Below are 25,974 nucleotides of genomic sequence, written 5' to 3'. Positions count from 1 at the left end.
CATAAAAATACATAAACACAAGAAAATGTCTTATTTTAAACTATTTAATCAGGACTTTTTTAACTTAACAAGGCAAACTTTATACTTCATATAAACAAATCCTCACATCACATTTAGTGAAATGGTCAAATCTAAATACCTGGAAATAATTCAAACATAAAGATGACAACATTGTGCAGTATAAATAATTTGAGCTTAGACATGTACGTTCATGAGCAGTGAAAAAGGTGGTAAAGTCAGACATCAAGGCACGGCTTCCCCCAGGAGTGATTTTAACAGAAACAAAAAGTCTCTGAGACTAAAACACAGAAAGTCAGAGTTCAACATGCAAATGCAATACAGTTAAAAACGGTGGCTCTCCTGGGATTTTGCCTTATTTAAAAATCCTTTTTTTATTGCAAAGTCAAATATCAGTTTGGTAACATATTAAAATGTCTATAAACTGCAGCCCAGGCGACGAACCAGGCCTTCTATAATCTTCTACAGAGAGTTCAGTCTTTTAATCTGTCATGATTGGCCCCTCCCAGTCCTGTCCATGTGTTCGTGTTTTGGTTTAGCCCATGTGCATTTGTTTTGGTTTAGCCCCCTCCTTTCATGACTCCACCCCTGATTGTCTCCACCTGTTTTCCACCTGTCCCTCGTTTTCCCTGTGTATTTAAGCCCTGTGTTTGCCTCTTGTGTTTGCTGGTCTTTGTTGGTTGTTCTGGTTACTGTGTGTTGTTTGAACCTGCTTATTGTTTATTGTTTTTCTGTCATGTCTGCCCCCTCGTTCAATCTGTGTTGGCTCTATAACCCTGTACCCTTACGACTATGACCCTGGATTTGCCCATAATAAATCTCGCTTATCTCAGCACGTGCGTTCACCTCCTCGCTCCCCGTTACATAAACAGGCTGGGCTTTGTTTTAACATCAGAATTATCCCTGTTTACACTACTATAAATAAACAAACAGGTATAATCAGAACACAGGCCAAATCTTATTAGTAGACAGACAGTTATTAAATACATAAATAACTGCTGCTTCAACTGTTAACATGCAGCTATTCAAATATTCTCTTCTCACAGATCCAAACAAACGTTTTATTACAGGGAAAATCAGCCCAGCTGTAAACAGGATCAGGTCTTCATTTCCATAACCATTGGGTTCTCTAGATCCCCAGAACCTGAAAGAGAGAATCAGAGTGTCACTGTGTTTATCAGATCAGTGAGTAGTAAAAGTCAGTAACTCCATCATGAGTTCAGATCAGTGGTCTCTTACTCAGTGGTCAGTGCTGAGCCATCCACCCATTTCCAGACACCCTCTGTCTCACTGTATGTCAGACCAATCCAAGCCTTCTGACCTTTTCTTCTAAACTTCTCAATGATGTCCTGTTGAATGTAATAACTGTGTAATAACTGCTTATTCATTCCCAGCACCCCTCTACACGCACTCTTCATACTCACCTGATCATGAACACAACATGTAACATGTTTCCTCAGTTAGAATCAGCCCTGTTGTTTAAGCAGGAAGCAGATAAATTACTGTAAACTGTTCTAACCCAGTCTGAAGCTCGAGTGATCATTTAAAAGCAGTTTAGACTGAAAGCACAATAAACTCTACAGGTGGAAAGTGAGCAGAATTTTAAAAGGCACTTCATTCTCTCTCTCTCTCTCTCTCTCTCTCTCTCTCTCTCTCTCTCTCTCTCTCTCACCTGTTCCTCTCTGCTGTTGATGATCAGCAGGTCTGCTCCTCTCTCTCTGCAGTCCTCTCTGCTCTCACTCCAGGTTTTAGTCTCAGTAGAGATGTAGTAAACACTGTAGTTGAAGTATCTCCATTCTGGGTTGTTAATGTGTTTCTCTGTTCAGTCAGAATGTAAGATGTGAGCCGTGTTCACACCAGCACATTCATAATAAGAGTTTGAGGACAACACGCTCAGTTAACTGGGATTTCCACCCATTTTTCAGCGAAATTCAATCACTGAGATGTGAACAAATTCAGTCAGAGTGAAATATAATAGTACATAGTATAGAAACGTACCTCACTACAGTGGAGGGGACAGGAACAAAGGGAGTAGCTTTAGATGTGTAGCAGAAGGTGGTTAAATTGTTACACCTCCTGTTTAACAAACACCCACTTTAAATTGTTGGGCGGGTCCTTGGCACACTATATCTGGGCAGGAGAACGCTGCCTGTAGGTGTGCTACCTGTTGTCCCCCCCTCCCCTCCCTTCCGGGGCATCTTACTTCCATGTCTACGGCATCCGGCGTGGCGGTGTTTGGAGTGGACGCATTTGATTCTCCTTTCTGGCTCACTCTTCCACGAGTATAAGGTACCCGTAGTTTTGGGTTTTTGTATGGAAGGCTTCCAATGCGGGTTTTAATTATTAATCCGCTTCCGCGGTCTGTTATAGTGTCGTTGGCTCGCGGTGTTCTTGCCGGTGTTGGTGCTCTGCGGCTTTGCCGGGGCAGTTTTACTTTCAGTTAAGTGAGAATAAGGGCTGTGCTGCGCCGCTGTGGCTACTACTTGCTGTGGCTGGGGGGCCTGTGTTCCTATCCTCCCTGCGGGGGAGACTGCTGTGCTGTATGCTGGTAGGTATACACCCTGTTAATTTGTAAGCTGGACAGTATCTTGCATTGACCATTTTAGCTGCTGTTGTGTGTTTTGCAGGTCTTCTGGCCAGAACTGTTTGCTGGTGTCTCCAGCTCTCTGTGGTGCTGCTGTTTTGTCTGGAGTTTACGTTTGGGATTCAGATTCCTGCTGTATTGTCATGGGTTGGCTTAGGACTGTTTTTGTTTCTTTAATTTTGGTTTATTTTATGTTTGTTTAGTAGTATTTTCCTTTTCTAAGTTGTTTCTCTGTCTGTTTATTTGCTTTTTCTTGTGATTTTTACTTTGTTCTAATTTGGCTCTCGGGCTGTAGTGTTGACTTGTTATAATTGCTTTTGTGTTGTGCCAGTGCTGTTAAACCTGTGTGTGTGTGTGTGTGTTTTCCTCTGCTGTGGTGAGCCCCTCAGTCCTGTTCCTTTTGCCACAAGAATTTTATGAAATTGTATATGGATCCATAGGATATTAAATTTAATTGTGTTTGTGTTTCTTTTATTGTGCCGGGGTCCAGTAGGGGGCTTGTGTCCTGACCTGTCTTGGGAGGGAGATTTTAAATAATCCTTAATAAACTTTGAAAGAACATTGGCATTACGTCTCTGTCCAAGTGTGTCGAACCAGCGTGTCCTTCTGCCTTGGGCTTATGTCCCAGGTATATTTCCATAGGGGAGAAATAGTCGTGCTACTTAATTTACCCCTCCGCTCTGTCACATTTTGGCGTAGTCGGCAGGATTCACTTGAGAATCAGAGACGTAAGGTCCAATGTGTGTTTGTGGTGTTTTAGTTTAAATATTAAATTGTGTATTAGGTATACTAGAGACAAAACAGCAGCATTTACTTGAGGGATTGGATAGGTTCTTAACCTTATTGGTTGTTTGAGTTTGGTGTAGCACCCCCGGAGATGGAGGAGGAGATACAGCAGCTTAGAGATTTAGTGTTGCAGCTTAAGGCTGATAATGAGAGGCTACTTCAGGAAAGGGCTGCCGTTTCGACTGGGTCTGGTGTGGCTACCCCAGCTTCCCTGTCGCGGCAAGTAATGCTCCGCCTGCTGGTGTTAGTACTGTCACAGAGCGTCTTGTGGTAGTGCCTCGTGATCGGAAGTGCCCCTTATTCAATGGTAAGTCTGGAATAAGTGTAGTGGAATGGATTGAGGAGATACAAGTGTGTATGCGGGCCCGTAATCTTTCTGTATCAGATCAGGCTTTCTTTATTTTTGACCATTTAGAAGGGGAAGCGAGGGAAGAAATAAAGTTTCACTCGAGTGTGGAGAGAGGGGACCCAGTTAAAATTTTAGCCATTTTAAAAGATCTCTATGGTTGTTCCCAGTCTTATGTGACGTTACAGCAGGCATTTTTTTCACGTATCCAGCAGGAAGGGGAAACCTTGCAGGAGTTTTCTTTAGCTTTACTGGCTTTAATGGAACCGGTAAAGCAGCATGCCCCGGAGGGACTGCTTAATGTAGGGGTCTTGCTTCGAGACCAGTTTGTGGAACATGTTTTAGATGGTGCTCTTCGTAGAGAGTTAAAGCAGTTTGTCCGCCAGCAGCCTAATGCTACGCTGTTAGAGGTCCGTGGGGAAGCCATCCGGTGGGAGAGGGAGGGGCTGCCGGGGGGTGCTAGGGGACGTAGTTTTTCCCTACCATCAGCTTATGGCTTGCAGTATAGTGTGCAGGGAGGTTCCCGCCCAGCTCCTCTACATGCTTCTCAGCCATCAGAATTGGGAGAGTTGAAGGATCTTTTGAAGCAGCAGCAAGAACAGCTCAATCAGTTAACTAGCACTGTTGCGGCTTTGCAGACGTCCTCTCAGTCTAGCTACCCTTTTCATCGGGAGCATGTAATATGTCGGAGATGCCAACAGCCGGGTCACTTTGCACGGGAGTGTGATGGGGAACGTGTTCTTCCTCCATCTAGGGCATCTAGAGAATGTGGCTAGACCACCTCGTTTTTCTCGGCAGATGGAAAACTGAAGCCCGCTGAGTTGCAGAGCCACAGCTCAGAGGGGGTGCCTTTAGGCTCAACGGTGGGTACTGTATCTAGGCTGATGTCTTCCTGTCCAGTCATTGATGTGCTAAATGGTGGGGTTGTTGTTTCTTGCTTACTGGACACTGGTTCTATGGTATCTACAGTAACCGAGAGCTTCTTCATACAGCAGTTTGAACCTTGGGGTCAGGACCATTTACAGTCCTGTCACTGGTTACAGCTTCGGGCCGCTAATGGGCTTGATATCCCCTATATAGGTTATCTAGAACTGGATGTAATGCTGTGCGGTAAGGTGATGTCTCGTTGTGGGATCCTGGTAGTGAAAGATCCTCCTGGTGCTTCTACTGTAGTCCCAGGTGTTTTGGGGATAAATATTATTAGCCGGTGTTATCAGGAGCTGTTTGGGTCACATGGTCCTTCCTTTTTTAATGTGCCCTCAGTGGTGCAGGCTCCTGTTCCGGTTATTCAGGCCTTACAGCATTGCCACCAGTCTGCAGCCCAGGTGCCCAGAGACCCCATGGGGCATGTAAAGGTGCGGGGAAGCCGGGCGTTGCGCATACCTGGTGGGGTAATTAAGTTGGTTGCCAGCACTTGTCCAGAGCTATCGGTTGGCCGTTCTGCGCTCTTTGAGCCTTCTGAGGTTGGCTTGCCTGCAGGTCTGTTGGCTTCTCCCTGTCTTGTCCATGTTGTTAGAGGCACAGTTTATGTTCCGGTAGTTAATGTAGGGACCACTGAAGTCCTGCTCTATCCGCATACTCGCCTTGGCTCTTTAAGCAGTGTTCAGGTTGTCAGTCTACCTTCTGGTGTTACTGAGGTCCGGCCCATGACTGCCACAGTGTCTTCCCAAACAGTTGCTAGCTCTGTACAGAATGGAATGGCGGCAGTAGACCTGTCGGCTTTGACCGAGCTAGAACAAAAGGAGGTTCGGTCTCTCTTACAGAAGTACCACTCAGTTTTTTCAGCTCATGAGGGTGACTTGGGGTGTACGAACCTCATTGAACATGAGATTCCTCTGCTAGATGATGTCCCAGTGCGGCAGCGGTATAGACGCATTCCCCCATCAGAGTATGAGTTGGTGAAGGCCCATATTGATCAGCTTCTTGAGGCTCGGGTAGTGAGGGAGAGCAGTAGTCCCTATGCTTCCCCCATTGTCCTAGTTAAAAAGAAGGATGGAAGTTTGCGCATGTGCGTGGATTATCGACTGCTTAATAGCAAGACACGTAAGGATGCTTTCCCTTTTCCGCGCATCGAGGAAAGCCTGGATGCACTTGCCGGAGCCCGCTGGTTTTCTACTTTAGATCTGGCCAGTGGGAATAATCAGGTTCCAGTGGCAGAACAGGATAAGCCTAAGACCGCTTTTTGTACACCTTTTGGCTTATTTGAGTGGAACCGGATGGCCTTTGGGCTGTGCAATGCTCCAAGCACTTTCCAACGGTTGATGCAATGGATGTTCGGAGACCAGCAGTATCAGTCCTGGCTTCTCTACCTTGATGATATTATTGTGTTTTCTTCCTCTGTTTCCCAACATGTGCAGCGATTGGAGGTTGTACTGGGGCGCCTCCAAAAGGAAGGCTTAAAGGCAAAATTGGGGAAGTGTGTCTTTTTCCAACAGGAAGTTGGTTATTTGGGACATGTCATTTCTAGTAGAGGAGTTTCTACTGACCCTGCTAAGGTTGAGGTGGTAGCACAGTGGCAGCGTCCTCGGAATGTGTCAGAGCTGCGTTCCTTTTTAGGGTTCGCCAGCTACTATAGGCGCTTTGTGGAGGGATTTACTCAACTGGCCGGCCCTCTGCATAAGCTGGTGGCTGCACTCCTGAGTACAGAGTCTAAGAAGGGTTCCAGACAGGGTCTGGGATCAGCCTGGACTCCCCAGTGCGAGCAAAGTTTTGAGGCCTTGAAGGCAAAGTTGGTTTCTGCTCCGGTGTTGGCCTTTGCAGACTTTTCATTGCCCTTTATTTTAGAAATTGATGCCAGCCATAGTGGCCTTGGCACTGTGCTCTCCCAAGAGCAGGAAGGACAGGTTCGTCCAGTAGCTTATGCCAGCCGAGGTCTTCGGCCCCCAGAGCGCAATATGGTTAATTATAGTTCTATGAAGTTGGAATTTCTTGCGCTAAAGTGGGCCATGACAGAGAAATTCCGCAAGTACCTTTTGGGGCAGAAGTGTGTGGTATACACTGACAACAACCCATTGAGTTACCTTCAGTCCGCCAAACTGGGAGCCACAGAGCATCAATGGGCAGCGCAGCTTGCGGTTTTTGACTTTGAGATCAAGTATCGTTCAGGCCGTAGTAATAAAAATGCAGATGCACTGTCCCGTCAGTATCTGTCAGGCCCCAGTTTGGCAGAACATGTTCTTCCAGGTACGTCCGTCCCGGCATTAGTCCAACAGGCCTCCCAGGTGGATTCAGAGGTGGTGGCAACTCAGGCTTTGGTCTCTGTGCTACCAGGTAGTTCTTCTCAGGACATTTGTTCCTTGCAGCACGCAGATCCTCTTCTCAAAGAGGTTCTGGTGTTTTGGAGGAAGCAGGTCCAGCCCTCCTCCACCGAGAGGCGTAAGGTATCTAGACCAGCAATGGCGCTGTTGCGCCAGTGGGGCCGGTTGGTGGAGAGAGAGGGGGTGTTGTATCATCGGGTGTTTCATCCCGATGGAGGAGAGGAGTATCTTCAACTTATCTTGCCTGCGGTTCTTAAGCAGGAGGTATTGAAACACCTGCATCAGGAACACGGCCACCAGGGTATTGAGCGGACTACAGAGTTGGTAAGGCAGCGGTGTTACTGGCCTGGGATGTTTACGGACATCAAACAGTGGTGCCAAGAGTGCGAACGGTGCCAAGTTGCTAAAGATTCAGGGCAGGTACCCCATAGTTTTATGGGGCATTTGTTGGCATCCAGGCCAAATGAAATCTTGGCCATAGATTTCACTATGTTGGAGCCATCACGGAATGGGATGGAAAATGTCCTGGTAATGACTGATGTATTCAGTAAATACACAGTAGCAGTCCCCACTCGTGATCAGCGAGCTTCCACTGTGGCACAGGTCCTGCTAATGGAATGGTTTTACAAGTTTGGTGTCCCAAGTCGGATCCATTCCGATCAAGGTAGAAGCTTTGAAAGTGCTTTAATTAATCAGCTCTGTTGTTTATATGGGGTAGAAAGGTCTCGGACGACCCCATACCATCCTGCGGGTAATGGGCAGTGCGAGCGTTTTAATAGAACCCTGCATAACCTTTTGCGTACCCTACCAACCTCTCGGAAGCAGGACTGGGCTTCCCACCTGCCACAAGTAGTTTTCTGTTACAATACTACCCCTCATCAGGGTACGGGCGAGTCTCCTTACTTTTTAATGTTTGGCCAGGAACCTAGGCTCCCTGTAGACTTTTTATTGGGTCAGGTGCAGGATCCTATGCCTGGGGGGATTCAGGATTGGGTGTTGGAGCATCAGGCCAGACTTAAGTTGGCATTCGAAGGGGCTCATGAGCGGTTGTTGGTAGCTGCTGGTCGCCGGAAGGAAAGGTATGACCAGCGTATTCGGGACGTGCCCTTACACGAGGGTCAGTTGGTTTACCTCCGGGACCATAGTGCCCGGGGGCGCCATAAGATTCAGGATGTGTGGAGTTCTGTTGTGCATCAGATGCTAAGAGCCCCTTCTGGTGAAGGAGCTGTTTATATGATTGCCCCATCAATGATCTATGTAAAGTAAAGCATGTTCATCGTAACATGCTGAAGCCTCAAATTCAGAAAGGGGTTCCTACTACTCTTCCTAGGGCTTCCCCGCCACCAGTACCGATGGCAGCAGCAGACACCTCCGGTGATGGTGACCTATGGCTGTTGGTATCGGAGACTATACCACCTGTTGTAACTGTTCCGAGTAGTTCTGCAGGGCTCTATACAGTGTCACCGGTAGGGGGGAGCAGGTTTTAGGGGCATCAGCTGTGCAGGAGGGGCCTCAGCCCTTAGATTCTCCCTTGTCCCAGCCTTGTTCTAGTCTGACGTTGCGCCGTACTGCTCGCTCTACAGCTGGTCAGCACTCTAATATTCATCGTCTTCCGTGTAGAGTACATACTGAGGGCAATAGGGCAGAGGCACTACAAGAGTCTGTGTTAAGTGCACAGTCAGTATTGTTTAGACCTTGGTGCTAGTTTCATTAGGTTAGTTCATCGTCGGGGCGACGATGCAAGATGGTGGGGTAGATTGTAGCAGGAGGTGGTTAAATTGTTACACCTCCTGTTTAACAAACACCCACTTTAAATTGTTGGGCGGGTCCTTGGCACACTATATCTGGGCAGGAGAACGCTGCCTGTAGGTGTGCTACCTGTTGTCCCCCCCTCCCCTCCCTTCCGGGGCATCTTACTTCCGTGTCTACGGCATCCGGCGTGGCGGTGTTTGGAGTGGACGCATTTGATTCTCCTTTCTGGCTCGCTCTTCAACGAATATAAGGTACCCGTAGTTTTGGGTTTTTGTATGGAAGGCTTCCAATGCGGGTTTTAATTATTAATCCGCTTCCGCGGTCTGTTATGGTGTCGTTGGCTCGCGGTGTTCTTGCCGGTGTTGGTGCTCTGCGGCTTTGCCGGGGTAGTTTCACTTTCAGTTAAGTGAGAATAAGGGCTGTGCTGCGCCGCTGTGGCTACTACTTGCTGTGGCTGGGGGGCCTGTGTTCCTATCCTCCCTGCGGGGGAGACTGCTGTGCTGTATGCTGGTAGGTATACACCCTGTTAATTTGTAAGCTGGACAGTATCTTGCATTGACCATTTTAGCTGCTGTTGTGTGTTTTGCAGGTCTTCTGGCCAGAACTGTTTGCTGGTGTCTCCAGCTCTCTGTGGTGCTGCTGTTTTGTCTGGAGTTTACGTTTGGGATTCAGATTCCTGCTGTATTGTCATGGGTTGGCTTAGGACTGTTTTTGTTTCTTTAATTTTGGTTTATTTTATGTTTGTTTAGTAGTATTTTCCTTTTCTAAGTTGTTTCTCTGTGATTTTTACTTTGTTCTAATTTGGCTCTCGGGCTGTAGTGTTGACTTGTTATAATTGCTTTTGTGTTGTGCCAGTGCTGTTAAACCTGTGTGTGTGTGTGTGTGTGTGTGTGTGTGTGTGTGTGTGTGTGTGTGTGTGTGTGTGTGTGTGTGTGTTTTATGAGAGTTATTGGACGGTGTTGTATGAGGGGGTAAGGACAGTGGCACTTATACTAGCCAATGCTATTAGCCTTCCCCCTCAACCCCCGGTGTAAATATTTTTTGTTCTTTCTTCTGGCTGGACAGGAGCAGTGGGCCAAAGCGGGAGGCAGACTGATCTGGGTGGCGGAGTCCCTTTTTCACCTTCCCTGTAGCATAGAGCACTTCGTGTGGCGTTGAGGTGTGTAGTGTGATCACCTGTGGTGTGTAGTGTAGGTGCCCCCCCCCCCTACTCTCATATTTTCCTCTGCTGTGGTGAGCCCCTCAGTCCTGTTCCTTTTGCCACAAGAATTTTATGAAATTGTATATGGATCCATAGGATATTAAATTTAATTGTGTTTGTGTTTCTTTTATTGTGCCGGGGTCCAGTAGGGGGCTTGTGTCCTGACCTGTCTTGGGAGGGAGATTTTAAATAATCCTTAATAAACTTTGAAAGAACATTGGCATTACGTCTCTGTCCAAGTGTGTCGAACCAGCGTGTCCTTCTGCCTTGGGCTTATGTCCCAGGTATATTTCCTAGGGGTGAAATTCCCCTAGGTGGCGTAGTCGTGCTACTTAATTTACCCCTCCGCTCTGTCACAGATGCATTGATTGCTTCAGATATCTGATTCCCATCTCCATCATTGACTTGAGTAGTTTCTCTAGAGCAGCACATCAAACTTCACACCACTTTCAATGAATTTGTTTACATCTTAATGACTGAATTATGCAGATTAAAAAAAAGCAGTGGAAGATTTAAAATGGTCTTATTTAAAGAGTTTATATCACTTACCCAGCTCAGACATCCTCTTCTGTAATGCATCTCTCTCTGTCTGTAACTGGTGTCTCTCTATGGTCAGGTTGGCATAAATGGTCTGTACCTGGTCTCTCTCTGTGGTCAGGTTAGTCTGTAACTGCTCTTTTGACGTCATTAAGCTGTAAAGTTTGATCCACAGTGCTATGGTGGCCGTCAGCAGGAGGACACACAGCAGCCCCAGACACAATGCAGTCAGTCTGTAGAATCTGCTGTCTGCAGTGTGACTCTCTAAACACACAGAGATACATGAGCTTTAGTCATAACTGATAATCACTGTTTATGTACTGATTAAAGCGTCACCATTACAGTAAGAGACACAAATCTCTCTTTTCCTTTTTCTCATATGGACCCTGTACAGTGCCTTGGGTTTCTATGAAAAACATTCCAGCAAATTCTCCAAACTCCAATTTGTGTTTTTGTTATTCATTTTTAAACTGTGACCCATCTGGATGTTAAAGGATGACAGCTGGAGGCTGAGCTGAGATATTAATCGGCTATAAATACTTTTCCCATAATGCTTTAAATCAGTTAGTATCATCTTTAATAAATGCCCACAACATGGTAGTTTATAGGAGCATCTATCTTTCCTGCCAAAATGTTTCAGTCAGTTATTTTGCAGGCTTTTATGTACACTCACTGGCCACTTTATTAGATACACCTTGCTAGTAAAAGGTTGGACTCCCTTCTGCCTCCAGAACTGACTTAATGCCATGCCAACCATGCCACGTTCAAAGTCACTTAAATCACCTTTCTTCCCCATTCTGGTGCTCGGTTTGCAGTTCAACAAGTTGTCTTGACCACCGCTACACACCTTAATGCGCTGAGTTGCGGCCATGTGATTGGCTGATTAGCTATTTGTGTTAACATGCAATTGAACAGGTCCTACATTTTTATCAAACCTCTGATTTTTTCCATTTCTGCCTGCTATATCTGAAGCTACACCATGAGTTAAAACTGCTTCAAAATAGGAAAGGACACAGTGTCATTGATACATAGCTCCAAAAGCTTCTTGAGTTCTAATAGTGCCAGTGGTGTCCAACATCTTACACTCCTGTCTGTGATCTTTGGGCCCTCAGGCAGCACTGCATTAAACCAAACACAGTTCTGTAGTAGAACTTACTGCATGGGCTCAGGAACGCTTCAGAAAACCAGTGTCTGTGAACACAGTTTGTTGCTGCATCAACAAAAGTCCAACTCTAAAAACACTGCCACCTTCTCTGACCTCAAGATCGTTCAAGATCAACTGAAGTGAAGTGGAAAACTGCCCTACGGTCGAATCTAAATTTTTTTGGAAATAATGGACGTGTCCTCTGTGCTAAAAGATATAGAGAGACCGACAGAGAGCAGGAGCGACAGAGAGCACGTCACTGCGAGCGACAGAGAGCACGTCACTGCGAGCGACAGAGAGCACGTCACTGCGAGCGACAGAGAGCACCACAGCTTAGAACTTCAGATTGAGCAGCGTTCAACTTTCACTTCAATAATTAACACTTTCAGACCGCTAACCCCTCACGCCTTTTCCCTCTTTTTGTTTTCTCCCTCTCTCTTTCTATTTCTTCTCTTACACAGGTTTCAACATGTCTTCCCAGGACCGAGCTCTCCAGGCCCTGAGCGCTGAGTTGGCCCGTTTGGACCGTCACATCACCGCCCTCCTGAAGAGGCAGGACGAGCTCCTTCAGCGGAAGTTGCAGCTCGAAGCCTCCCGGGAAGTTTCCCCCTCGGTGGTCGCGCCAGCCTTGTCTCTTCGTACACCGGGAGACGCCGTTCTCACGCCAGCCCCAGCCGCACCTGGTCCCTGGGAACGCCAGCGCCGCAGACGGCCTTCCAGACCTTCACCGCCACCCCAGCCGGTCTTCACCTCCTGCAACCGTTTCGCCGCCCTCAGCCCACCGCCTACGCCTTCACCTACGCCTCGGGCCCCGTTGCCCGCCCCAGCGCCTCGGCGCTCCGCACAGGACTCGGTTTATGTTATTGGTAGCTCTATTGTCCGCCATGTTAGAGTAAGAGGTGTAAACAGCCGCGCCACTGTCTCCTGTTTTCCAGGTGCACGGGTTCTAGATATCGCCAAGCGGCTCCCCTCAGCCCTCCGCAGACGCGACGCCTTCGGGACCGTGGTTATCCACGTCGGGACCAACGACATCTCCGACCGGCGCAGCGAGGTCCTGAAGGAGCACTACCAGACGCTACTGGACACCGCCAGGAAGAAGACGGACACTAGGATCGTCATCTCCGGCCCTCTTCCCACCTACCGGCGGGGATCCGAGCGGTTCAGCAGGCTCTTCGCGCTGCAGTCCTGGCTCCGCGGCTGGTGCGCCTGCAACGGGTTGGGCTACGTGGACAACTGGTCTTCGTTTTGGGAGCAGCCAGCGCTCTACCGGAGGGATGGGCTTCACCCTAGTCCTCTGGGGTCCATCGTCCTCTCACGGAACATCGAGAGAGCCATCCGCTGACTTCAAAGCGGCCACGTAAGTAGCGGCAAAAATAGAAATGTTACTGCTCACCATGCTAGTGTTACTGCTAGAAATAAGCCGATTGCTAGCACTTCTACAAATGCTTATTGTGTAAATACAATTGAGACTGTGTCTGTTCCCCGAATAAAACAACACATCAAAAAGCCTCGAAGCATTTGCCTTAGTAACCTCATTCATATCAGACCAGTTACACTGGTTTACAACGACCGCACCTTTGGTCTAAAACTAGGCCTGCTTAATATTAGATCCCTGGCATCTAAAGCCATCATTGTAAATGAAATTATTACAGATCATGGTTTTGATGCTCTGTGCCTCACAGAAACGTGGATTAGACCCGATGAGTACCTTAGTCTAAATGAAGCCACTCCCGCAGGCTACAGCTATGCACACAGCCCTCGTTTAAGCGGTCGGGGTGGAGGTATAGCAACCATCCATGCTAAAGCTTTAGGCGTGAACCAGAAAGCAGGACCTACATTTTCTTCTTTTGAAGTTCTTGTACTCAATATACTTGAGCAAGGAACAAATAAACATTCATTTCTATTAATCACAATTTACAGGCCACCCGGTCCGTATTCTCAGTTCTTACAGGAATTCTCTGAGTTTCTATCAAGTCTAATAACGTTTTCAAATAAAATATTAATTGTCGGAGATTTTAATATCCGCATCGACAACCCTCACAACATATTAAGTAAGACATTCATATCTATCATAGACTCCATGGGATTCACCCAAATTATAAAAGGGCCCACACACCACCTCAACCACACTCTAGACTTAATACTGACCTTTGGTGTAGACATAGATAACTTAGCCATTCTCCCCCAGAGCACAGCCGTCTCAGACCATTACTTAATCTCATACAAAATCCAGTTTAGTGGTAATATGCGCTCATCACCTATGCTATCAGGTTAAGAGGACTATAACTTCCTCCACAGCTGGCAGCTTTATCAGAAACCTCCCGCAGTTATCAACTTCAGTCAGCTGTCCATCCGATCCTACTGAGTTAGATACTATGACCAAATTCTTAGAGGATACTCTTCGATCTACGTTAGACAGTGTAGCTCCATTAAAAAGCAAAATAGTACGGCAGAAAAAACTCGCCCCGTGGTATAATGATCACACTCGAACTCGACACTCGACAGCCAGGCAACTAGAGCGAAAATGGCGTCTGACTAAATTAGAAGTGTTCCAGTCCGCCTGGAAGGAGAGCCTTATAGACTATAGAAGAGCTCTTACTGCAGCAGCGTTCAGCCTATCTCTCCTCTCTCATAGAAAACAATAAGAACAATCCCAGATTACTATTTAGCACAATTTCTAAACTGACAGAGAACAAAAGAGTCACTGAACCCCAGATGCCATCAGCCTATAGCAGCAATGATTTTCTGAATTTCTTTAGTGATAAAATTGAAAAAATTAGACAGACAATTCTGAACACACAGTTAAACTCCACAAACCTGGTGGCTTATAATTCCAGTCTAGACCCTGAGAATATTAGAGTCACTCCAGATAGGCTGGAATCGTTTACATTACTCCAAGAAAATGAACTAATCAAAATAGTCTCTTCTGCAAAACCATCGACCTGTATTCTGGACCCGATCCCTACAGGTCTACTCAAGGAAATCTTACCAGAAATAACTAAGCCTATTCTGTCAATAATAAACTCCTCTCTTAGCCTCGGATAAACTTTTAAACTTGCAGTAATTAGACCGCTGATTAAGAAAGCTAACCTCGATCCCTGTGAACTATCAAATTATAGACCCATCTCAAATCTCCCCTTCATATCTAAGATCCTGGAAAAAGTGGTAGCAAAACAATTAAGCCCTTATTTGCATAGGAATAATCTACACGAAAAATTTCAGTCTGGTTTTAGGCCACATCATAGTACAGAAACAGCATTAGTAAAAATTATAAATGATCTTCTATTATTCACGGACCAAGGAAACGTGTCGTTGTTAGTCCTCCTTGACCTTAGTGCAGCATTCGACACAATAGACCACGCTATCCTACTAGATAGACTAGAAAACCTTGTAGGGGTAACAGGAACAGCTCTTTCCTGGTTCAGGTCCTACCTCACCGATCGATATCAGTTTGTTAATGTAAAGGGTGAATCATCTGTTCGTGCAAAAGTAATTTATGGTGTTCCACAAGGTTCTGTTTTAGGACCTATATTATTTACAATATATATGCTACCACTAGGCACCATTATCAGTAAACACGGCATAAATTTCCACTGTTATGCAGATGACACCCAGTTATATATATCAAGTAAACCGGATGATAAAATTAAACTTGCCAAGATTGAGGACTGTGTAAAAGACATAAAAGATTGGATGTCAAATAATTTTCTGTTACTTAACTCAGATAAAACAGAGGTCCTGCTTCTTGGTCCAAAATTAGCCAGACACAGACTGTCTAACTCAACACTAAAACTTAACAATCTCTCAGTTTCATCAAGCCTATCTGTTAAAAATCTTGGTGTCATGATAGACGCTGATCTCTCCTTCGACACACATATATCTAATATCACTAGAACAGCTTTCCTGCATCTCCACAATATCGCTAAATTAAGAAATTCATTATCTCTACAGGATGCAGAAAAGCTAGTTCATGCATTTATCACTTCAAGGCTAGATTATTGTAATGCCCTGCTGTCTGGATGTCACAGCAAAAGCCTTAACAAGCTTCAGCTAGTCCAGAACGCTGCAGCCAGAGTCCTCACAAGAACTAGGAAGTTTGACCATATTAGTCCAGTTTTATCAGCCCTGCACTGGTTACCAGTTAAATTTCGCATTGATTATAAAATTCTATTACTGACTTATAAAGCTCTAAACGGGCTCGCCCCTCAGTACCTGAGTGAGCTCCTCTCCTACTATGAACCATCATGCCTACTTAGATCACAAGGTGCTGGCTTACTACTGGTACCTAGAATAAATAAAGCTACATCAGGGGGGAGAGCTTTCTCATACAAAGCCCCCCAGCTCTGGAATAATCTTCCTGCCAATGTTCGGGAATCAGACACAGCCCCAATCTTTAAGTCTAGGCTAAAAACTTATTTGTACAGTCAAGCATTTGGTGACTAGTCTTCCCTGTCAGGTCTAGACCTGCTGGAGTCTACACTGCTCTGTTTTACTGTAATCTGTGGTCAGCCACTCTTTACAGTACTAACTCTGTTTTTTCTTCTCCTTTCTCTGCCGAGCTGATCAGCTGCCCATCCTGTGCGCCTGATGCTGTTGCCTCTACTGCCTTGATTGGTGCCGCTGCTCACCAGCCTTCTGGACCGGTTTGACCACCACTGAGCTTCTTGCTGTACAGCGCTGTGCGGTCCTCACCCTCAGATCTCTCTCTTTCTTTTCCCACTTTACTATAATACTTCATACTAATAATGTTTGCTGTCCGGTGTCGACCATAGGAGGATGGGTTCCCCTTCTGAGTCTTGGTTCCTCTCAAGGTTTCTTCCTCTTTTAGGGAGATTTTCCTTGCCACTGTCGCCGCTGGCTTGCTCATGGGGGCTTGGACCCGGATTTTCTTTCTTCTTTTCTCTTCTCTCTGTAATACTGATTGTTCTGTAAAGCTGCTTTGTGACAACACCTGTTGTAAAAAGCGCTATATAAATAAATTTTGCTTGCTTGCTTGCTAAAAGGAAGAGGGACGATCTGGGTTGTCAGAAGTGCACAGATCAAAAGTCAGCATCCATGATGGTGTGGGGGTGCATTTGCACACATAGCATGGATGACCTGCACATCTGTGAAGTCACTGTTAATGCTGAATGACACATTCAGGTTTTGGAGCAACATATGCTGCCTTCCAGATGACGTCTTTTTCAGGGAAGGTGTTGCTTATTTCAAGCAGAAAAATGCCAAAACTAAATGTACACATATTACAAAAGCGTCTACAAAGCTCTACAGTAAAACACTCCAGGCAGTAAACTGGCCTGCCTGCAGTCCAGACCAGACTTGCCCACTATTGAAAACATCTAGTGCATTATGAAATGGAAAATGTGACAAAGCAGACACATAACTGTAACACATATAACTGTACTTTTTTACTGTAGTACTTTAGTGTATTTCTACTTATTCAGGGTATTTAATATATTCATATACTATCTTATTTTTTCTTAAATTTTATTGGTAAATGGAGGAACAGCAAAGTATTTCATTGTACAGTGTAACTGCATGTTTCTGCTGGGCATATGACAATAAAACTCTTGAATCTTGAATTTTAAAAGAAGAGGTGATGCAACACAGTGGTAAACACGCCCCCATCCCAGCTTTCTTGAAACGTGCAGCATCACATTCAAATTCACTTATTAGTCTGACATGAAGTTACAGACTTTATGTTCCATGCACTTTTCTTGGTTGGAGATGGTGAACAGGAAGTCCATCATAATGTTCAGTTTTTTGATATTTAAAGCAGTGTTACACGAGGTTTGGCTCTTGGGGTCCGCCCACAGTTGCACAGTGTATTGTACTTTTACAATACCTGTCGTACACACAACTCGTGCTTTGAGGACTGTACTCACCACACAGGCATATGAATGGTACAGATAGTGATTTCGGTTGTTTTTATGTGTAAATAGCCCAAATCAAGTCTAATTTGTATCATCCATATGCCTGCGTGATGTGCGTGTATGTGAAGGGGAGTCGGATTCTGCTGGAAAGGAGGGCCTGTGATCCTCTGTCAGTGGTTGACAGCAAACACAGCCCAGTATGTTGCCGAACATTAACATCAAAAGTAGAAGTCCTTACTCCTGAGACACTCTCAATGCTGAAAACAAAGCAGAGCACATTTCAGTAACAGCAGACAGTTGGTCAGACTGGAAGATGAGACGGTTCCTTGGTGTTACTGGACACTATATGGCATAAGAAGAAGAGACCTTACAATTGAAGTCCAATCTCTTAGCCTGTGACTTGCTTTGGAGGAAAACGCACAAAAGCCGAAAGAATCTAAGAACAATTTGAGGCCACGTGTAATGAGTATGAAATTAGACAGAAATTGCACTGCATCACTAGTGACAGACATAAAAAAGCTTTCGGTGTGCTGAAGCCACAAAGTTGGCCTTGTCAGAAGTCTCCAGGCTTCCCTTAAGAAAAGATTTCTTGGAATCTTCGTCAGTGTCAAAATGGCCCAAGCACAAGTCTGAAGCACGGCCCCATTTTCAGATCCAGTCTACCTGAAAGCGGCTGCTTTGGGTCCAGCATTTTCTCTGACGTGGGTGGAGAGGTAAATCCTGCTGAATTTGAGTTTAAACATTGCATTTTATTTTCAATTTTCATTACTGTAACAGTAATACCGGCTTGTTTGTTGTGGCTGCGCTTTTCCATGTTTTGCCAGAGTTTATGTAAGTGTATTAGCAGTGGCTGCTTGCATTGCTCCACTGGACTGTGTGTTCAGTCCTTGTGAAATCGTACTGTGGCCCCATTGTGCAAATTTGATCCTTTTCAGATGTAGACAGGATTAGTGGTAGAATTTGTTGGGTATATTTCTGAGACAGAAAAGTGAGAGAGAGATAAGATGATTTCAGTTAGAAGGGTCGTGTTGATGTCCTTTGAAAAAGACCCTTTGAAACAATTTCTTAAATAAACGCTCTGCATGACTCTTTAATAGAGCATTTTATTGTTTAAAGCACTTTGAGCAGTCATGATTTTTATTAATTTTATATACTACATCAACTGCTTTTTGGTGTTTAATATTGCAATGGGGTTACATTTGATGATTTGACTAGAACCTGAAGTTTAGAACTTGACTTGGGACTTGTCTGCCTTAACTTAGGACTTGACTTGGGACTTGAGTGTAAAGACTTGGTGGTCGGTATAGTGTAGTGGGTAACATCTTTGCCTTCTGTGCTGTAGGCTGGGGTTCAACCCCCACCTTGCCAAACACCCTACACTATACCAAGAAGAGTCCTTGGGCAAGACTCCTAACACTACCTCTGCCTACCTGTGTAAAAATAATCAAATTGTAGGTTGCTCTGGATAAGAACATCAGCCAAATACCTTAAATGTAAAGACTTAGTGACTTGTTCCCACCTCTGTTTCAAGCATTAGCCAAGTTCATAATCTAAAGGAAGGGATAGTGACAAATTATGTTGATTTTGAGTTTTTGTGAATTAAGTACTAAAAGGACTCTTGATTGTCATTCCTTGTAATGTATAATTGTCTAATTGACACTCATTTGTGTGGGTTTTAGAGAGCAGCTATGAGCTAAAGTGAAAGGGGTTACGTGAAAAAGGGTAAGACTTGATATACTGATTTTGAAAATAGCTGATTTATATTCTGGGAAAATAAAACTGACCGTTTTATTTTTCTTTATAGGCAATGATAGTTCTCCGTCCAGTCCTCACAGCCTCCCACATGTTCTGCACTTTTGCTCCAACCTAACTTGCAACACATAGAAATAGAGCAAAACTGTGAACTGTCTGGTGAGCAGTGAGAACCAGTTTGAGCTTCACTGCTCTACGACCCATGCTATCAGCACTTAACTCAACCTAAACCAGTGTTTCTCAACCCTGGTCATGGTGGCCCACTGCCCTGCACATTTTAGTGTTTGTACTGCTTTTACACAGCTACTTTAACTCATAATGGGCTGTTAATTGACTGATTAGTTGGAAAAGATTTGTTGTGAGCAGATAAACACTGAAAGTGTAGGGCAGTGGGCCCCCAGGATCAGGGTTGTGAAACACCACTGATGTGGTGGATTGAGTGGTCGCTGAAATTTCCCCCCATGGTGACAGCTGAGGTGACGGTTAATGTGGTCACTGAGGTATCCACCATGGTGGCTGCAGCACGTTTTGAAGCAACTTTAATCAGCTGGGTTTAGTCAGCTTGCCTGCTGGCAAAAAGGGGAAGATACCAGCTTTCCAGAACCCACCCTGCATGTTCTCAGATGTGGCCTTTGGGTAACAGCACTTCAGATCCTGTGAGACCTGGTTCTTTCCAACCACTATGTCCTTCTGCACTAAACCCATGCAGTGTAATGACATGGTGCAGAAGATACGGATGTCCAGGAGTTGCAGGCATGTGCTTTGTGTGTGCAGACACATGACAATGACCACCACCAGGGGCCTCTCTGCACGGACATGTTTAACAGTGGCCACTGCAGAACGGGTTCTGCCTCCATGCAGCCCTTTTCAGATACTCCATATAGTGCACCAGGTCTAATTAATGAATGGAGGGATGCTCACTCACACTGCACTCACACAGCAGTGCACAGTGATGTGCTCCCTTGCTGCCAGTAAATATGCTTTTTCATTGGTGCAAAGAACCCACACTGTGCTCCTTGGCTTGTCCCCAAACCATGTCTCGTCACAGTTGAAGAGACGGTGTGGCTTCTCCTGCAGGCTATGCTAGATGTAAAGGGGCTCAGAGATGAAGGAGAACAGCTCTATAGCCTCAGGGGTTACTCTATGGATGTGGCCTTGGTCCAGGGAGTTGGGCATCCTCATGGAATGCTCTGAGTGACAAGCCTAAAACATGTTACCTGGACCTGTCTTTGTGTTTATTATTGTCTTAATTAAGGGTCACCTCCTAACTGATCTGACCACCTCTTAACTTTTTCACATGACTTTAATTGCAGTTACAATGCGTGTCCAGTGAGGATGAAGTGGAGCTGGAGTTTTTTATGCTTTTAATGTTTAAGTTCTAACCTCGATTTACTTACTTAGCATTAAAATACTAAAAGCTATGATGTTAGTTTGATGTTTCACATTCAGCTGTGGGTTAAAAGGGGGACTATACCTTCATAACCTCAAAAAATAAAAAATCTTTCCCCACCTCATAGCATTCGCATTGCTAACCCTTCCCCACACACCATTTCCACACTAGGTGGGAGGTTCTTTGCTCCTTACCAAGACTTGAAGACAAGACACCGTGTGGGTGGTCTCAAAGAGTTTTTAGATGCAAAGTACCTCATGGATCTGACTTACAGCTCCTTCACTCACACACTCATCCATACTCAGGAAAGGTTATAAGCAAAGGGCAGATACTGGCTTTTATGTTGGAACCACACGGGGGCGCCAACCACCTCTTTTATGCCTGTATTAACTGAGGTGAGGGGCTCAACTAGAAGAGAGAGACCAACAGCTGGAAACATGAGAGCGGTGGACGTGGGTATGTATATATGTGTACAGGGTGAGTCAAAAGTCACAGGACACCATTTTATTTTATTTCATTTTTTATGCTGTCACAAGCCTCCAAGATGCGGTGCTGTACACACACACACACACACACACAGTAAGCCATTATCTGTCTTCTGTAGATTCATGGCACCCCCTAGCGTTTCCCAGTGCCGTGTGATCTAACGGGATAGACACCACTTCTCTTGAACTCTGTGCTTCTCTTGAACTCTCTTGAACTAGGGCCCGGAACAGTTGGTCGTTACATGAATGTGGGGACCAAAAACACAGACGGACCGTCGTGTGAGCTTCACACCACGTGTGCGGAGAGGAGTTGCTGAACAGCAGGCATGGTGAGAGGGGTTTAAACACGCTCTGTAAAGAGAACCAGGGCTTCTGCCGCGTCATGTAGTCTTTATACACAGCACTGTCTCCTCTGTCGTTGTAGCCGAAGGCAGTGAAGGTGAAGGTGGAGAATGAGGTGATTCACCCGTACAGCAGAAATTTTAACGGATTAGTTTGCTCAACTGATGTGAAAGACTAAAAATGGTGATGGTATAAACGGGGATCCGATCAGATGAAGTCATCTTCTTACTCGAATTTCCCCGTTCCACCTTAAATGGTCAGATACCTGGATGTAGCTACTGCACTCGTTAAGTTGGAGCGGGACAATTCGAAGAGCAAGCTGGCTGACTTTGTAAACAAAGTCATTCAGAGTGGTTTGGTGTGAAATGCTCTTTAGGAGAAACTTACAAAGTCAGAATTGTTCACAGTGGTGGTGATGGGAACCAGACGTCTATATCGATTAATGCCTCTAAAAGCTGCCTCATTGCTGTCAACATTGCATATTAAATAAGCAGAAGATTCATGTAGGTTTACTAATGGTTTTGGATGATAAAGTGGCTCTATCTGTGTGGAAATCAGCAGCCCTTGTTGTTCTATAATTTGAACCATCATGTTTTTCAGTACTGAGTTCACCTGTTTATAGTATGACTGAACTCAGATGAAATATGAAATGGGTATAAAGATATTGCTGGCTTCACCCCTCCATTTTTACACTCCTTTGGTCATTCATGTATGCCCTTGGTCTGGCTTCACTTGTTTCAAAGTCTCTTTGGCTGGTTTCTATGCAATTGTTTCTCAAATGCTTTGTGCAATTATGATATTTAAGCAGAATTAAGTCATCTGGAGAGGTGGAGGTTTGCACTGGAGAGGAGAGGAATGAAGGTTAGTAGAGACAAGACGGAATACATGTGTGTGAATGAGAGGGAGGCAGGTGGAAAGGTGAAGATGCAAGGAGTAGAGGTCGTAAAGGTGGATGACTTCAAATATCTTGGGTCAACCATCCAGAGCAATGGACAGTGTAGAAAAAAGGTGAGGAAGAGGGTGCAGGCTGGATGGAGTGGGTGGAGACGGCTGTCAGGGCTGATGGACAGAAGGATAGCAGCAAGAGTGAAAGGGAAGGTTTACAAGACAGTAGTGCGTCCTGCTATGATGTATGGTTTGGAGACTGTGGCTCTGTCTAAAAGACAGGAGGCTGAGCTGGAGGTGGCGGAGATGAAGATGCTGAGATTTTCGTTGGGAGTGACAAGGATGGACAAGATTAGAAATTAGCAGATCAGAGGGACAGTGAAGGTGGAGCAGGTTGGAGATAAAGCCAGAGAGGCCAGGTTGAGACGGTTTGGACATGTGTTGAGGAGGAATAGTGGATATATTGGTCAAAGAATGTTGGAGATGGAGCTGCCGTGTAGAAGGAGAAGAGGTAGACCTCAGAGGAGGTTTATGGATGTAGTGAAGGTGGACAAGGAGATGGTTGGTGTAAAAGTAGAGGAGGCAGTGGATAGGGCAAGATGGAGGCAGATGATCCGCTGTGGCGACCCCTAAAGGGAGCAGCCGAAAGAAGAAGAAGAAGCAGAATTAAGTCATACTTATATCAACTACAGCTGTGAAAAGAAATTTTAGATGATGTAGGCTAGCATGTTCGGAAGCTGCATCAAAACAAGCAACAGAGAGACTGAAGTAATTTTTACTTCCCAAGTAAAATGACTTTTACAATAATTTGTCATGGGACCCTTATAATGGTAGTTAACAGATTTCTAAGCCATGTTTTCTTTGAGGTGTTTTTTTCCAGGGTGAGACCCTCATCCGTTTCCCTGGTTATCATATTACAGAGTCACCTGTGTTGTCAACTGCCAGTTTTCTGACTCTTGCCTGTGATGGCGGAGTGTTGGACTGTCCGTGATAAAGCAGCCTGCCTATTCATTGCAGTTTAAATGTGTTTCACTATTACAGCATTAAAACAAACCAAAAAGGAAATATAAAAATGCACTTGCTAAATATGACATATTCAAAATTAAACATTTGTCACTGACCAATCAAAATCTTAAATCTGTGAGGGGTTATCTAATGCCATGTTCACTCTGAACCAGGGGTGTCCAGTCTTATCCACAAGGGACCACTGTGGCTGCAAGTGTTCAGCTCTAACAAGCAAGAGTACAACTCATTCAACCACAAATTATCATGTGATCTCCTGCTTTGTTAGAACGAAACCTACAGCTACAGAGTCCCTTTGCGGATAAGATTGGACACCCCTGCCCTTCACAATTTTAGCCCTGAATTTTCCACTTGCCAAGAGTATTTGGAGATCGCTGAGAAAAGCCCCAGATCAGAGGCAAATCGCCATAAGTTTGGGGCTCACAAATTAGCTCTCAGTTGCTACACTGTGCACAAAAGTGTTGGGACATGTACACATTACACCTACAGGAGCTTTTATGACATCACAGTCTTTTTGCCTATTTATCCAGAATAGCATTTATTTGTTAGACACTGGTGTTGGATGTGAGGGCCTAGCTCACAATCTCTGTTCTAGTTCATCCCAAAAGTGTTTGATGGGGATTAGGTCAGGGCTCTGTGCTGGCCAGTCATGTTCTTCCACACCAAACGTGCCCAAGCAGGCCTTTATGGGGCTTGTTTTGTGTACTGGGATACATGCTGGAGCAGAAAAGGGTGTTCCCCAAACTGCTTCCACATAGTAGAAATCATGCAGTTGTCCAAAATGTATATATGTTGAAGCATTAAGGTTTCCCATCACTAGAACTAAGGGATCTAGGCCAAGCCATGAGAAACAACCCAATTGCATTATCCCTCCTCCACCAAACTTTACAGTTGGCACAAAGCAGTCAGGCAGGTAACGTTCTCCTGACATTCGCCAAACCCAGAATCATCCATCAGATTGTCGGACAGAGAAGCATGATTCATCACTCCAAATAATACATTTCCGCTGCTCCAGAGTCCAGTGGCAGCATGCTTTACACCACACTATTACAGTGTATAGATAAGCTGATGTGTAATGACTCTATTGTTAAAAGTAGATGTGTGTGAGGGCTGCATACCACTTATTTAGAAGGATTTTGTTGGTGAACGCAGATAAAACAGACCTTATTAATTGTCCTCTACAGGAAACTGCAGTACAACACTGAACTGAAAATGTTTCATACAGTATAATAATTGGATAATTAGTATGTTGTGGTGCAGTGATGCTGCTTGAAAACTATACTACATCTAAATGATGGGTATAAAAGCATTTCTTACCTTTTTTCTTTGTTCGTAGGGTTGTCTTTATGTTGGCATCCTCTGTTTCTGTGTTGGGGTCATGACCTCTAACAGCATCCAAACTCTCATAATAAACCACAACCATCTCTGTTAAATCTTCTGTGTTCAGCTCCTCAATCCAGAGATGATCATCATAAACACTCTGAGACATTTCTGACCTGTAAAAGACTAAAACAGTGACTTACTGCGTCTCTGTGTGAAAACACCCCAGTGCTGCACTTGCTGGCTAGTTTAACCGTTAATAAAGGAAGTGACCAAGTGAACAGAGCTCTGTTTAAACTGTTTCCTGTGTGAGGTCGAGCTGTGAATACAGTGACGTTTTCATGCTCCGCCTCGCAGTCCGTTCTGACCACTACCACATCATCAGGTTATGGGCTTCTGGGTGTAAATGGTTGTTTGGTTAATCAAGGCCTCTGCAGCACCACAGTGGCAGCATAGCCACAATGTTGTCACATCACCACCTATCTCAACATAAACTCCAAGCACCAGGACAGCGTTTCCCGATAAAGCATGCATCTGTTCTTGACAGTCATAACATTAACCCCAGTGAAGATGAGATATATTACTGTCATGGAATGTTAACGGGGCTGGTGGCGGCTGTGCAATCCTGACTGAACCGCGACAGTTCGAGCAAACAGGCACACGTGGATCACCCTTTACTAGTAGGCTGAGCTCAGGGGTCCAAATGTTAAGAAGAGCCATTTTGTCCTTTCAATAAAAATTAACTCCTTGGGAGCCACAACATTTTACCCTCATGGCTGTAAATAAGTCTCAGTATGTACTGATGTGCTAGTACAGGCTAAACATATAAATTCAAATGCAGACTTACTTTGCTCTGCTTTAAGCTTCAGCTCAGCTACAGCTTTTCCGCGAGTTTCTTGCAAAATGTCTCTCAATGTTCGACTTTTTATGAGGCTGAAGTCGCTTCTCATTCTCCAGCTTCTTGTTCAAATTGTCCCGTTCCACCTTAAATGGTGCCTCAGGCACCAGATTGTACTGCTGCTCAATTAAAGGTGGAATGGGAGAATTCGAACGAGAAGCTGGTGAATGAGAAGCCGACTTCAGCTTCTCAAGATGTTGCAGATTAAACGTATCATGAAACCATCTGAGTGATTATGAATGCAAACAAGTCCATTCATCTCCAAATTAATGAAGTGAATGTTCATCTTAAATCTCTGTCTTTGCCGTTTCATTGTCTGCTGTGTGTCCACCAGTCTGCACGTCAGTCTTCAGCGTTAAAGGGTGAATTAGCAGTTCTACATTA

The 25,974-nt window shown here is 45.0% G+C and overlaps 2 protein-coding genes across 2 annotated transcripts in view; one reads left to right on the top strand and one right to left on the bottom strand.

Annotated features, from left to right (window-relative positions):
* Positions 1 to 870: 870 nt before the first annotated feature.
* LOC119262013 (CD209 antigen-like protein E) lies at positions 871 to 24,889 on the bottom strand. The gene is made up of 5 exons (XM_037532777.1): positions 24,690 to 24,889; positions 10,494 to 10,745; positions 1,691 to 1,836; positions 1,258 to 1,367; positions 871 to 1,162 (listed from the first exon to the last, which is right to left on the bottom strand). The coding sequence occupies exons 1-5, from the start codon at positions 24,859 to 24,861 to the stop codon at positions 958 to 960; spliced, it is 885 nt and encodes a 294-aa protein (XP_037388674.1). The 5' UTR covers positions 24,862 to 24,889; the 3' UTR covers positions 871 to 957.
* tma16 (translation machinery associated 16 homolog) overlaps positions 21,440 to 25,974 on the top strand; it is a 20,467-nt gene continuing 15,932 nt past the window's right edge. The window contains exons 1-2 of the mRNA XM_037532781.1: positions 21,440 to 21,451; positions 21,547 to 21,561. Coding sequence (XP_037388678.1) covers positions 21,449 to 21,451; positions 21,547 to 21,561 — 18 coding nt within the window. The 5' untranslated portion in view covers positions 21,440 to 21,448. The remainder of the gene's footprint in view (positions 21,452 to 21,546; positions 21,562 to 25,974) is intronic.

Source organism: Pygocentrus nattereri, chromosome 22 (genome assembly GCF_015220715.1).
Source record: "Pygocentrus nattereri isolate fPygNat1 chromosome 22, fPygNat1.pri, whole genome shotgun sequence".
Taxonomy (NCBI): Eukaryota; Metazoa; Chordata; class Actinopteri; order Characiformes; family Serrasalmidae; genus Pygocentrus; species Pygocentrus nattereri.
Note: the sequence above shows the minus strand (reverse complement) of the source record. Positions and strands in the feature narration are given on the sequence as shown.

Bases quoted from the DNA above. Each gene is read 5' to 3' on its own strand.
- LOC119262013 (XM_037532777.1), bottom strand. From the start codon at position 24,861: ATGTCTCAGAGTGTTTATGATGATCATCTCTGGATTGAGGAGCTGAAC. The intron at 10,746-24,689 runs GTAAGAAATGCT...CTGTGTGTTTAG, and splicing joins CCTACGAACAAAGAAAAAAG to AGAGTCACACTGCAGACAGC. The intron at 1,837-10,493 runs GTAAGTGATATA...CTGACTGAACAG, and splicing joins GAAGAGGATGTCTGAGCTGG to AGAAACACATTAACAACCCA.